A 15,000-nucleotide genomic window follows, 5' to 3' on the forward strand; every position below is an offset into this window, starting at 1 on the left:
CCCATGGGGCGATGGAGCTGTGGCAGGTCGGGCTCGGGCTGCAAGTTTTCACACACACACACACACACACACACACACACACACACACACACACACACACAGACACACTTGGGCCAGGACCAAAGAGTAACAAGATGGATATAGCCACAGCGCAGCAGCCAAAGAGAAAGAAGTGCAAGGAGCTGAGGGAGGGAAAAAAAGTTGCACTGAGCTCAACTTAGCTGGAATGAAAACAACAGAGTGAAACTCATCTGAACTCATCTAAGTTTTCTGTATATTGTCAAGACAAGCTTTGTGTTTTGAGTCAAGTCAAGCTATCTAAACTTCTTCCCTGCAGATATCCCACTCAGATTCTATAGTCAGCTTGATATGAGTTAGAATGAGATGTAGCCAGTAGTATGAAGAAAACCGAGCGAGATCTTTGAAATCCAAACACTGATCTATCCATTCATTTTTATAGTTCCACAATTCATCAGTCTATAAAAGTGTTGGGACCTGGTCAGACAACAGCAGAGGTGTCATCTAGGATGGAGTAGTAGATAAAATAGGGGTGAGGGTGTTTTTGTGTGGGCATGCAGCGGTGTGTGGAGGTGAGTGGGAGTGTGTGAGGTGTGAGTGGTGCCTGTGAGTGGACATTAACCGACAGGGTCCAGCAGTCACCCTGCTGTTAAATGGACTGGCCGGCCATATGCCCACCACCTCCAGCCCTTCATCACTGCCACTTTGTGTGTGTGTGTGTGTGTGTGTGTGTGTGTGTGTGTGGGTGCGTGTGTGGTGGCTGCTGCCGACCTTTGTAAATGTATATAATCTCTGGTGGAATTTAAATTTATATAGGATTTCTGTCTTTTTCTGACTTTACTAGTCTAAAATTGAGCCTACACACCAATACTCTTCTAACTATGCAATAATCGAATACAGCTCTTGTAATGGAGTAAACACCTCTTGCCACTATCAACCAGTGATGGAATGTAACTAAGTGCATTTACTTAAGTACTATACAATTTTGAGGTATTTATACTTTAATTGAGTATTTTCATCATGGGATATTTTATACTTCCACTCCACTATGATTTTTTAGGCTAACATTGTCCTATTTACTTCACAAGATTTATTTGATATCTTTAGTTATTAGTTACTTTTCGGATTACATACAGCATCAGAGCCAAAGCAGCCCATTTTTAAATCCATTTCATTGGCAGTCTGATTAAAAAAAAAAAACCCCACTGATTCCAATAGTGAACATGGACAATCAGTGAACCACTAGTATACAGTATACCTATATGTAAAAATGTATCATTTACTTTTGATACTTAAGTTTCACTTTTACCAAAATATTGTTTTTACACAATATTTTTACTTTCACCCAAGAGTGACCTTTGGGTACAAGACTCAATAAAAGACATTAATATCACTAGCTGCAAACTTAACTGTGTCCTTTTCTAAGGTGGACCTTGTAGTGTTGAAGACTGCAAGGCCATGGCCAAAGAAAATCTACTGGACAAAACAGAGAGTTAATTAGGATAGTTCGACTTGTAGAGAACTTGTATGAAACACAAATCAGGAATATTCCGGCATGCTAACCTTGGTTCATCTGGTGAAAGAAATGCCTGAAAGAACATGGGTACTGTGGGTGGGTACTATGTACTGTGAGCACGATGATGGGCTGTGGACCTTTTGCAGACTCCATTTAAAGATAGACTGCAGACTGTATATGTCCAGATTTTATTTTTTTTGTTTTTCTAGTAATATATTATTTATATTTTCATCTGTGTAGTTGAACTATAAAATACACAACCCAGAGAATGTATTATAGATGAAGATATTCTTTCACTATTTTACTAATGAGGCATGTCGATCAGCTCTCTATGCCTTGCAGGGTGGCACCTGTCCTGGTTGACCGTGTAAATAAGTCACCCTCAAAACAGAGCCACATACTGGAAGCAATACTTTAAACCCATGTTTGTATTTCTAAGCATCAAAATTAATCCTAAACCCAGATGTATCATCCCTCAAGAGCTGCTGAATTTTTCTTTTGAAGTTTTGTTGTAAATTCAAATAAGCTGCAGGCTTTCATACAATCTTCCACAACAACTATGCCATCTTTAACATGCACCTCTGGCAGCAGCAGAGGAAAGCTACAGATTTCACTTTTAACAGGGCTGATATTTGACCTGCAGATTTGCAGGTCACTAGTCTGGTGCCAAAGGGCTACAAGAGACAAGGAATAGAGAAGGACAGGATGGTTTACTGTACATCATCAGAGATCTGGCCACAGCTGGCCAAGGACCTACTCTTGGGTGACTTATTTCCTCTCTTTCACATGCACACCCATGAACACACACACACAAATGTGTCTGGACCCTAATGACATGATGCTTGCCAGAACCCTGCTCCGGCCTCATGAGGAGAGATGGAAAGAGAGGGACAGAGGAAAGGAAAGAGGGAGACATACAACCCTGAATAGAGGAATTGTTTGGAATGATGTACAGTAGCTGGGAGGGAGTGGGGAAGCAGGTATTGGGAAGGTTACTGTATATTGACGGATGGGTGGAAACCTAGGATGAAGGGAGGGAGGGTGCAATGACTGAGAGAGTGAGGGTGTGGAGGAAATTAAGAGCTCTGCTCAGGTGGTTGCCAGAAACTGTTTGTCCTGTGTGGGTTTAGAGTTAACTTTCTCCTCTCCTGCACACAATGATTTACCAATTAAATCCAGACAAAAGACTGTACACAGACAGACAGTCAGGTGAAGGTCAATACAGAGATAGAGTCAAAGAGACCTACCTGTAGTTCTGTCTGAAAGAAGAACTTCTGCGGACACTGGGAACAGTCGTAGATCTTGTCTTCTTGACCGTGGACGGCAAAAATGTGCTGCTGGAGCTTGTTGGCCTGCACAAACACTGGAAAAAAAAAAAATACAGCAAAAGTTAAACAGTGTTTCAATCAGCAATGCTCATCACGACTGAAGACATTTAAGAAAATTTCCACCAACCAACAACTTAGCAATCAGCTCAAGTGGACCTTCTAGTTGAGATTTTCCTATTAGGCAAAAAAAAAGTGAAGACTCCGAACTGTTATGGGCGTGTCTGTTGCTGAGCCCGTAGTATAGTGCAGAATTCAAGCCAACATAATTTTTCAGCAGTTTCAAGTTGGATTGGTATTCATAATATTTGCCAGATGCCTTGGAGTGCCATTGCAATATTTGAAAGATTTCCTCCAAGCTTTGGAGAAAACCAATCCTTTATTCATCTTTGGAAGATAACCGAAGGACTGAAAATACATTTAAGGGTGGGAGGATAGAAGTTATTTTTTGTGGATCAGGATGGAAAGGGTAAGTTGATTGTGGTAAATTTACATTAGGATAATTGTGAATATCCTTGCATCAGTGAGAAAGCCCTCTAGATCAATAACATACAATTTACAATATAAAATGATTCTGAATATGTGAAACTGTTTCAATACTGACTTTCTGCAGTATCAATAATGGTACCACTTGCAATTTCTTATACCACTACAGTGCCAAAATAGGCCCACCTGTTCCGACCCTTCTTGACTTTGGTCCACAGTCAATTAATTTCGATCTTATTGCTCATGTGTAGCTTCAATTATCTTTTAACAAAAATTTAAAATTCTATTCCCTCACTGTGGCATTTTTTTTTCATAGTAATGATCACGGTTTCAACTGAATTCCCTGAATGGTCGGCTTGCCATTTGTAGCCCCCAGAACAAAACGTTAAATTGAATGTGTGTAGATACCATGGATTCCAAATTAAAGAGCGACAGGGAAATGAGTTGCCCACTTTTCCAGGACGATCTGTAATGCAACACATATATTTGTTTCTTAATAAAAATGTAAGTGATTTCAGTATGTTTCAGAGCCATTTTAAGAGTTTAATGCAGATAGTGATGATTATCAGGATAAAATTGTGAATCAGTATTAGTTTGGATAATTGGATTGGATAATAGTACACTATATGTAGCTTTCTTTACAGAACGGCAGACTCAGAATTTATTGGAGCCTAGCCTGATTCACTGTTAACAACCAGACCGTTACAGTGAAAACTTCAAGATATGTACTAAAGTATATAGTGTATACTGTACTGTTTGAACCAACCAATCAACCACATGGCAACTCAGTTTTCATTACTAGTAACCCAACAAACACGCACACACACACACACACAAAGCAAATTAAGGGTTGACTTTAAATGAGGGAGCATATGGGTGAGAAAGAAAAGACAAAAGGGAGCGAGAGAACGAATGAGAGACAACAGGAAGAGCTGTCCTCAGGAGACCTTGTGATATTTATCAATAAATTATCGCTTCTTTTTTTAACTTTCGTTCCAGGGTTGTCTCATACACTTTTTCTCCTTCTTTCGCTCCCCTTTGTTTCAGTAAACTTTTGGTTTTCGCTGTGAGTGTGTATGTGTTGAATTATTAAGCCTCCCCATAGGAGTGGTGCCCATCTTACTAATTCATAAGCCACCAAGGAATAGAGTTAAAGTTTAAAGCGTTGCTGTGTACCTGGGGGGAAGGGGGAGGACTACACAACACAACACAAACTCAACAACTGAGCGAGGGAAAGAGAGCGATGAAGTGACAGCGAGGGAGAGAAGGAGGGCAGAGAGAGAGAGAGAGAGAGAGTGTGTGTGTGTGTATGGGGAGGGAAAAAGCCAAGGTGCAGGCTTAGTTTCTTATAAACTCTGAACACCACAGGTCTAATTTGGTCATTCACCATTCTGTTTGGGTCCTCCAGTGGATTTCACAGATATGAAATACTTCATGAACTTCTGCACACACAGAATTCTGTCAGTGCTTCTTTAGCAGCAGCACCCTGCTGGAGTGTAACTCCTGCAGTTAGACATGTTAAAACAATGAATATTCTGAATGCGATCTTACTGTTTAGCCAAAACTAAAAACGGCACAGCCATTAGAGCACATTGACTCTATGTATCAAGGTGCAGGTAACCCACAGAGAGCCATTTCTGAGCTCCATGTACTGGAGCTGATTGCAGGGAAGATTTAAGAGCAAACCTTGATTCCAGCTGGAGTATGGCATTTTTAACAAAATACAACAGCTTGTCCCACATGTAGACTTTACCTGCAGGTTTCCAGGTATATGTGGCAAACTATTTTAGTATTTTTTTTAGTATTTTTTTTTACTTTTATGTTTTTCTATAAGTTTTTGAGATGTAGAAGTAGCTGACGATCTCCCCCTGCTGTACACCTCCTGTTTACTAACAATCACGCATGTTCTGGAGAGAAAAAAGAGAGAGAGAGATATCCTTTGTATTTTGTCCTTCCTGCAAATGCATTGGTTGTGAAATTTACCGTCATTTGGCACCACGTTGGTTTCAGTAGTTACAACAGGCTCTGTCATTGACAACAGGCTCAACTGCTGGTGTCCAAAGGGGTGGAAATACCCAAAACACAAGTTGTGTTTTTGGCCAACTTCATAGAACATAGATAACAGACTTACTGAGCAGTTAAAACACAAAGCAAACAGCCCTTGGTCAGTCCATTGGTGATACTGCACATAGTGACGCAAAATACACACAGAATAGTTTAGTTTAGAGTGAGTCCATCTGATCATTCAGGCTAATTTGTTATCCCTGTTGTTTAGCAGTAGTATGTTTATGTTCTTATGCTTTTGTGTACAGTATGTATCATCATGTCCCTGTGTCCATTTAAAATGCAGAGCAGATTAGACATCAGTGAGTGGGAGTTATCTGTGCTCCTGTCCTTGAAGGTGAATGTGTGTTTTTGTGTTTGTGCGGGCATGTGTGTGTCTGTCTCTCACCTGTGAAGCAGACGGGACACTTGAAGGTACCTCCCATGCCTTCAAAGCTGTGCTCTATCAGGTGGCAGAGCAGCTTGGCAGGTGAATCAAACATCTGGTTACACAGCTTGCACTCGTGATTGATGCCCTCCTCTGCAAATAGGAGACAGACACGCATGTGTAGGCCGGGTTAAGCAACACGAAAAAACAGGAAAATATGACATCATTTTAGAACATTTATACAACACTCATGGCAGATGTCTTGTACACTTTCAGAAACTGACAGACAGTTTATACATATATATATACATATATATATATATATATATATACATATATATATAAACAAACATTATACTGATGTGTCAAAAAACTATATATAGATAAAACAGACGAGTAGTAGACAAAGATAAGAGGAAATGTGCTTGTGATCATACGGCAGTGACAGGAGTATCAATAGAGGTGACGTGTATTCAGTACCCAGTATCCACTCTGTCAAATTACAACAGTAATTCCCAAACTTTGTCTCTGATGCCTCTCTTTGGAAACTGAAAATCCTTTAACCCAAACGTTTATTGGAATATATTTTCATTTAATTTGACCAACAATGATTTTAAGGCTCCGGTCCAAATCAGTTCCCTTTCCCCCTGCTGCATGCTCTCCTTTCATTTTTCCTTCTCCCTTGAACACTCCCCCAACACTCACACACCAATCCCAGTGCCACGTCTGTCCCAACTGGTAATTGCCTGTCCTCCCCACCGGGGCTGTGGATGATCTTCCCTTCCTATAGCCATCCTTCTTTCCCTCCCTCTGTCCTCGTTATCCCCCCCCCCACTGCAGTCACTCATCCATCCCTCACGTTGCCCATTCCTCCCTCCATGTCCCCTTATCATCCCTCTTGGGTCATCACTGATTAATTTGTGTGGGCTTCGATTCAGGTCCCACACCCCTTGTTACCTCTCTCCACATACTTCCCCCTTTTCTTTAGTCTGTGAATGTCTCTTTACCACCACGAGTGTCTATGCTCTATAAGACATTGTCAAACTTAGAGAACTTTTTTGAAATTCCAAGTGGAAACTCCTAAAATCAATTTCTCTGATCAATTTTTTTTGTTTCAGTCGCTAAATGATTTTACACACCACATTTTGTTATCACATCATAAGTCACACTATTATACATGCAGTGCTTCAATATAAGAGACCAATGAGAGGCTAAGAGGGCTGAAACACACAAGAGACTGTCCACAAAGCCATCCTTCCTCCTCATTCTCACTTGGGATAATACCAATGTTTATGTGTGTTTGTGTGTGTATATGTGTCTATTTTCAGAAGGTGTGAGTGACATCACAGCACCCACGGTGGAAGGCCAGATGAAAGGTGGGCGTCATAAACACACATGTACAAACACACACACACACCCCTTGGCGATCAGGTCTCCCGCCTGTTGTCCTTATCACCATTGTACCATACAGGACCAATGCCCCAGTCGCCCACACACACACACACACACACACACACACACACACACACACACACACACACACACACACACACACACGTGGGGCCACACACATACATGCACACCATAGGAGTGTACAGCCCGGAGAGATCAGATGGTGTCTTCTGCGGGCCAATCTGTAACCCCTTGTGGAGTTGCACACACACACACACGCACACACATTAACACACACAAGCATGCATACACATACTGACTCAGAGATAGACACAGTCTGTGTCTTCTTCCTTTTTTGTCACTTATCTCATGCCCTGTAAGTGTGTATGTACACACACACACACACACACACACACACATTTAAACAGTCTACACAACTTCAGCTGCAGGGCTGCGGGGGACCGTGGGGTTAATAACGTCTTCAATCATACATCCATGACACCCATACTGACTAACACACACACACACACACACACACACACACAAAGATTCCTATCTCTCTTTGCCTCAAAGGCCGACACAAGGGTGCCCTAATCCCGTCTCAATAGCTGTGAGGGATTGTGTGTGTGGTGGGTGCCACATGGGCTTATATGGATGAGATGGTATGCCCCATGGTCCTGGTCCCCAAAAATCCCTTGTTCACACACACAGACACACACACAAACCTCAAAGCTGCTAGGTTGTGTGGGGCGCCAGTGTGTCCGAGACACACTGAGACAGATAGAGGTTCATTATCATTTACTCGGAGATTGAAACAGCAGGAGAGAGTCACATGGAGCGAGACACACTGAGAGAAAGAGGGAGAGAGAAAGACGAGGGAGTGTACAGCACTACCAGCCTAATCAATCACATTTCATAATTCAATTATCACAAAAGCATTCCTTATCTTATAGAAAGTTTACTTTTATTACACCATGAAATTTTAGAAAAATTATTTAGAAAATAATTGTTTCCACTGAAAAAAAAAATAAATCCTACAGGAAAGAGAGAAATACTGAAATAGAGACAGAGAGTGAATAAGTAAGTAATGCCTGAGTTTCAGTGATTTCAGTGTGTGTATGTGTGTTTGTGTGCATGTGTGTGTTTGGGGTCTCTGTAGAAGGTACCTTAATAGCTCATGCCCTCAGTAGGGGCAACACTGTCTTTAGAAGTTGGCTTGCACTCTCCCACGCAGCCAGGATCAGAGAATGTGGTCAAACATTGGCTACCTTTACATGTACACAATGATGTGCCTATTACCCATAGCCCATGATTTTAGACATCCACACTACTAAGGAATATGATGTATGTGACAGAGTTACTGCAGGGTTGTTGCTGCAATTAGGAACAGAAAAGTCACAAAGTGCACACATACCAGTTCATGGCATTTACATACTGTAAATGGCTCCTATTAAAGTAAGTGAAACTGAAGCACATAATGTCACTGTCATAATCATTGATTTATACCTTTCTCATACTTGATTCATAAGAGAACTATCAACAGTCTACTCCTCTATTGTTGTCAATTATAAAACCATACCGTTTTTTTTAATTGACAAGCCATGTCAAAGAGGGCTGCAACTAATGATAAGTTTCATTCACATTTCATTAAATGTTTGGTCATCAACATGTCAGAGATGCCACACCACATTTTTGAGCACAACAATTTGCTTTTGTTGAGGAACCAACATCTTAAAACTCAAAAATATTCAACTTACAGTCATGAAAAAAAAGTAACAAACCCAATTTATCAATAATCAGAATTGTTGTTGATTAATCAAGTGTTTATAACTTTTAATCAGCACCAACAAAATGAGGCTTTCTTTGTGTGCATCTGTATATATTTTTTTCCCCCCTAAGTGCAAGCATTTGTCACACACACAGATGACGTCAACAAATGCATCGGCCTTACAAAATGAACTTTAGAAGCTAATTAACAGTCAATCAATTATTAGGATGAGTGAAAAAAAATGTCTACACGTGAGAAGAGACAAAACTATAGTGAGAGAGCGAGAGAAAGAAAGACAGAGAGAGACAGAGAGTGAATAAAAGGGAAAACAGTGAGGTGCAGAGAGATAATTGGGCTGTCCGGAACAAGGGCATGGAGAGAGGCTTCCAACGCCTGTGTGTGTGTGTGTGTGTGTGTGTGTGTGTGTGTGTGTGTGTGTGTGTGTGTGTGTGTGTGTGTGTGTGTGTGTGTGTGTGTCCCATGAAAGAGTTCTCTTTTCTGACAAATACATTGTTTTTGATCAGTGTGTGTGGGGACCACAGTCTCTGTATGCTGTCCCTCTGAGACCCGGGCTGTGTGTGAGCATGTGTGTGTGTGCATGTGACCCATAGTGAGATGACAGAGTCATAGAGCATCCTGCCGTTACGCTTTGTCTCACAGAGTGCATTTGATCCACCAGCGCGCGCATGCACACACGTGCACACACACACGTGCGCGCGCACACACACACACTCACACACACCAGGGAGGCCTATGCTGGGACATAGAACACAGGGGAGAGAGAGATGAGAAGAGGGAGAGAGGCAGGGTGAAGGTTAGGACTCAGAGTTTGTTACCACACAACAGAAAATTAACTTTTTCAGCTTTTTTAAGCGCATAAAAGCACTTTTAGAGAAAGCCGTTTAGTGTCTCTATGGAGAATTGCTTAAAATTGTGTTCATGGAGATATCGTAGTCATTCACTTTAATGGAGCATGCACACTTTGCGAACCCTTGCCCTCTCTTTTTCACACTGCAATCTTTACAAAATGAAAATAAGTAAAATCAATAATTCCATATGACAAAGTGAGCGTGAGACTATGAGCATTTTAAGATTGCTAGTTGGATTAGTCAAAGGCAAATTCCCATAATGCGCAGCTGACTTTTCTTGATTGGCTGCTTTGCCAAAACTTGTGCTAACCAGTGCCCTAGTTGAGACATTTTGTTGATTTCTCCACAGGGAATATAACACCCTTACATGGCATTTCTGCATAGAGCTCATGTACCCACTTTAAAGTGTTCACCATTGTCGGGGGCCTGTCTGTAATTGTCAACATGACATTTCATGTAGTGTTATTATTTTCACAGTGGGCAGCAGACAAAAAGTAACACCATTCAACAGCACATCAGAGAGGGAGGCAGACGGAGACAGAGAGCAAGATGGAGAAAAACAGCCTTTAAATATGACTGAGAGGGAGAGAAAGCTTGGCCCGACTCCAAAGCTATGTTCCCTCTTAACTGAGCAGCGGACGAAGCCACACACACACATACAGGTAATTGGTGGGTGGCTGCTGCGCATCTGTAGAATTACTGATGAGGTTTTACCTCAGAGGGAAAAGAGAGAAAATATAGGAGGAAAAGAGGAAACAAACAATGTGAGGACAGAATGTAATGTAATGTGTGTGGATGGACAGGGAGCGAGGGAGGACGCGGTTAGACTTATCATTACAATTCTACTATGAACACTGTTACACTCACACACACCCTTCATTGCACATGCTCTCAGTCTCATTCTCTCTCGTTACCCTCCTATCTCTCTCTGCTAATTGACCAGAGGAGAGGGACCAGGTGGCATCATCCCCATCTCACACACACACACACACACACACACACACACACGGTGGAATCACCCCCATCACACACACAAAACACAATCATGCTGGCCTCATCACAGACCCCTGCAACATGCAGCAGAACATAAATGAGCTCCTTGGTTTGTAATGGGGGATGGATCCCTAAGGTGCTTCCGCACACACACACACACACACACACACACACACACACACACCTCTTAACCCTTTCTTAGTCTTGGCTAGGACTCTCCTTTGGGTGCCTGGCCTCCACAAGCCTCAACCTCTCACCCTCCCTTCCCCTTTCTGTCTCTGTACAGGATGCTGGGGGTCCCTCGGGTGTCTACCCCCTATTACGGCCCTTCCCTGCTCCTGTCAACCCCCTCCATCCCCAAACTCTGTGAGGCTGCTTGCGTGTTCATGTGAATGAGCAGTAGAAAGAGTGTGTGTGTGTGTGTGTGTGTGTGTGTGTGTATGGTCCCATGCGGCGTTGAGGCCGTAAACCAAGCCAGGCGATTGATGGCGAGGACAGCAAGGGAGAGGCAGAGAGAGAGAGAGAGAGAGAGAGAGAGAGAGAGAGAGAGAGAGAGTGAGTTAAAAGAGGACTGAGGGATGATGGGATGGATGGAGGCAGAGTAACAGAGGCGTTGGGTGAAGGAACGAGTGCAGCAAAGAAGAGAGCAGTGGACGGAAGGAGGAGGAGTAAGCACCTCTCTGGGGGGCTCGCTCAAGGTGTGTTTCCATGGTAACCAGGGGTGGGGGGGTGGGGGGGCTCTGATGCGGGGGGAGTGAGCTTGACCCATTGGTAGTGTGGGGGCTGGAGAATACACACACACACACATACAACCTGCTGCAGTGCTGGAGGGGTCCCAAGAGTGCCCCCACCTTTACTCACCCTCTCCCTCTCCCTCTCTCACACACACACACACACACACACACACAGAAAGAATGCTGCAGTGCTGAGGTCCCGCGAGTCCCCAACACCCACACACACTCTCCCTCCCTCCTCTCATCTTCCATTTTCCCTCTCTGTTTCCATCACACTCTGTGTGAGGTAATTGTTAATATTTTCATCATTTGTTTACTCCTTATCTACTGTGTGGATTTTTACATTCAGCTGAATCAAGATGGGAGGTAAAGCTACCCCTCTTTCCAAACAGAACAATCTCATATGATGCCCTCTACTGAAACAGCCTGCTTTTGAGCCAATCATTTTGGTCTACTGTAAGAGGTTCGTCTGTGGTCATCACCATTGACGTAAATTCCAATCTTTAACTTTAACTCCATCTTTGCTTTATGACAGAATTAAAGACAATTGTGTTATGTAAACTAAGTGTTAAACTGCCTTTTAATAGTGTTGCATTAGTATAGCATTCAGTTCCATTAATGTTTCAATATCAATGACAAATTGCAAGATTGCTACAGGTCAGACAACACACATAACCCATTTATATTGACTCTAAATGCAGTTTAAATGTATGTAACTGTACTGCTCTGAGCGCTAAGAAAAGAATGGACGACAGACAATCAACTTTACACCTATCGGTCAAAAAATATGACTGAATACCTACACTCCTTTAACCCTTCAAGAGGGTTAGTGATAAAAATATCCAGCTAATCTATCAGATGACATCACTCCTATCATCTGATCCTTCAACCCTGGCCACATTCCTCGTTAACACATCTGACATTATCCTATAATAAATATTTCCGGTGGAAACATACACGTGCACACATGCGTGCGCACGCACACACACACACACACACACACACACACACACACACACACACACACACTTACAGTGTTGGCAGACATGGGCAGCATATGGTGATAACCAGTTTGTGTTTGTGTGTATAATGAAAGGAAGCACAAATTGAGCATATTTGTGTGGCGCACAAGTGCATGTGTATCTTGGAAAGAGATTGTGTGTGTGTGTGTGTGTGTGTGTGTGTGTGTGTGTGTGTGTGTGTGTGTTTAGCAGCTTGGATTTTCCCTATCAGATTACATAACAGTAGGAAGCTGGAGCGCTCTGTCATGTAGTAGCCAAATGCCTTCTCACTTACACACATGCACATGTGCACACAAAAACGACACACGCATACACACATCTTACATTATCATCATGTCTCTATGTCTCTGGTTATTGGTTATTTATGGCATATATTTACATTACAGATCAAATTTACACAAATCAAAAACACAACTTTCAAGCCTTTAGTGAGCTGTAATAATAGATTCACTATTCACTAATGACATAGTGTTTACAACAAACTGTATGTCAATGAATGAATGAAAAAACAGACAAACATGAGGTGGGCAGATAGATAGATGGGAAGCTGCATTTAAAGGAAAATTATTTTTTTTTTATCATCTTTTGTTTTTAAAATGTGCACTGTATAGTTTTGGAATGCAATTTGAACTGGAGGAGAAAGTTCCTCATTTTTTTGCTTTATACCTAAACAAACTAAATAAACAAATTCCCTTCATTTAATGACTTGAAAAAACTGAATAAACAAACTGACCTTAAAGGACAACACAATTTCATACTGTTTGACTTTGTTTAGTTATGTGGCGGACCCTGCCACCTTTCTAGCTTTAAACAGTGTTCTGGGGACATTATTTTCCTCTGAGAACAGCTTGTTTATTCAGTTACGGAAAAAGTTTATATTTCTGAGATTGTATTATTACCTCATCAATATTGTAAATATTAAAGTTCTGAGTTTTCTTCTCCAAAACTACACAGGGTCTCTTTAAGTTCAAAGCTGTGATTTTGCGACACAAGTCTGAATCTAACTTTACAGCAGAACAGATAGAATACACATGGTATAGTAGTTCTTAAGCTTTTTCATGTCAAGGACCCTTATAATAAAACAAATTAGACAGCAGAACCTGTTTTAATAAAAGTTTGGCCCAGGGTCTCTAATCTGATAAGAATTTAGCAAAAGAAATGTTATATTACAGAAAGTGTATGAAACTTATAACCAATATTGCCATACATTCTGTCATTGGTCAGTGGTACTTACGGATGGATGGACAATTTCAGCTATGTTGACTTTTGATATGCTATTAAGAAATAAATGGCTAATTATCATGGTTCAACTTGGGGTTTAGGGTTTGTTGAAAACCTCTGTCATGATCTGAGAGCTTGTGTTGCTGTCTGATTTGAGTGTGGGACGACTACTTGTAAAACTGTGCCTAGTGGCATCTCTGAGCCCCCAAATCAGAGGAATTACATTTGCCGATAAAACTATTATAACTGAAATGATTGATATTGAAAACTACAAAGAACAAGACCTTGATGGGAGAGTAACTGAGAAAGCAAAGAAACTACTAGAACAACTACAGCATATGAAACATTTCAAACACAAATGTCAGGCCTCAACCGTTTTTATGACAGGATCATTAAGCCACTGCACCTTTGTCATCAATAAGACTACTGTGCTTTGAACTGCAAGAAAACAAAGAAGGGGTCTACAACTGCAGGGAGCAAGTAGATGCTGAAACATCACATGAAAGTGCATTTAGACACACACACACACATCCTTTTGTTCATAAAAATGAAAAAACACACCAGCACAATAAGTTCAGTGTCACCTAGAGAGCACTTGAACCTAACAATGAGCAGCTGACACGTACGTCTTGTATTATCGTACGTAATGAGACTTTAATTAATATTCAAACAGGAGAGGTGCACACATCATCGCTCTGGCCTTGGAATCATCGCTCAGGACTTTCACAGGAAAACGGGGAATTACTGTTTCCTCCAATAAGTGTGTGGAAAGCCGTTAACACGCGCGCGCGCGCACTCATACACACACCTCTTTTTAGCTCGTTAGCAGGGATGAGAGTAATAAATGCAGAGTATATTTGTGTTTAGAATCTTAATTGAAAGCTTGAAAGTGGCCAGGAGGGAATAAGCCTAATCACTGTGTGTGAATAAACCATCAACACACACACCCACGTGAGAGGACAGACAGACAGCCTCGCACACACACAAGCTTGCCACTCCCTAGGATAACATTTAAAACTGAAGTACCTCTCTTTCTCTACTCATCTGATCCGTCCTTCTCTCTCTCCGTTGTCTGTTTCACCTCCTCTTTCCTCCGCACTCACTCCATCCTCCCATCTGTTTACATATGTAAAACACAACTACAGCCCCCTGGATGCACATCAGCAGTATGTGTATGTGTATAAATCAGTTTGTGTGTTCGTGCTGGTTAAAGCTATAGTAGACA

At 41.7% G+C, this 15,000-nt stretch overlaps 1 protein-coding gene across 2 annotated transcripts in view; it reads right to left on the reverse strand.

Moving 5' to 3' along the window:
• Positions 1-15,000, reverse strand: part of znf423 (zinc finger protein 423) — a 152,354-nt gene that overhangs the window by 12,725 nt on the left and 124,629 nt on the right. For both annotated transcript variants that reach the window (XM_030425491.1, XM_030425492.1), the window contains 2 exons: positions 5,798-5,929; positions 2,782-2,897 (listed from right to left, as the gene is read on the reverse strand). In XM_030425491.1, the coding sequence (XP_030281351.1) occupies positions 2,782-2,897; positions 5,798-5,929 (248 nt within the window). The remainder of the gene's footprint in view (positions 1-2,781; positions 2,898-5,797; positions 5,930-15,000) is intronic.

The sequence above is a fragment of the Sparus aurata genome, chromosome 8, assembly GCF_900880675.1.
Source record: "Sparus aurata chromosome 8, fSpaAur1.1, whole genome shotgun sequence".
NCBI classification, from domain to species: Eukaryota; Metazoa; Chordata; class Actinopteri; order Spariformes; family Sparidae; genus Sparus; species Sparus aurata.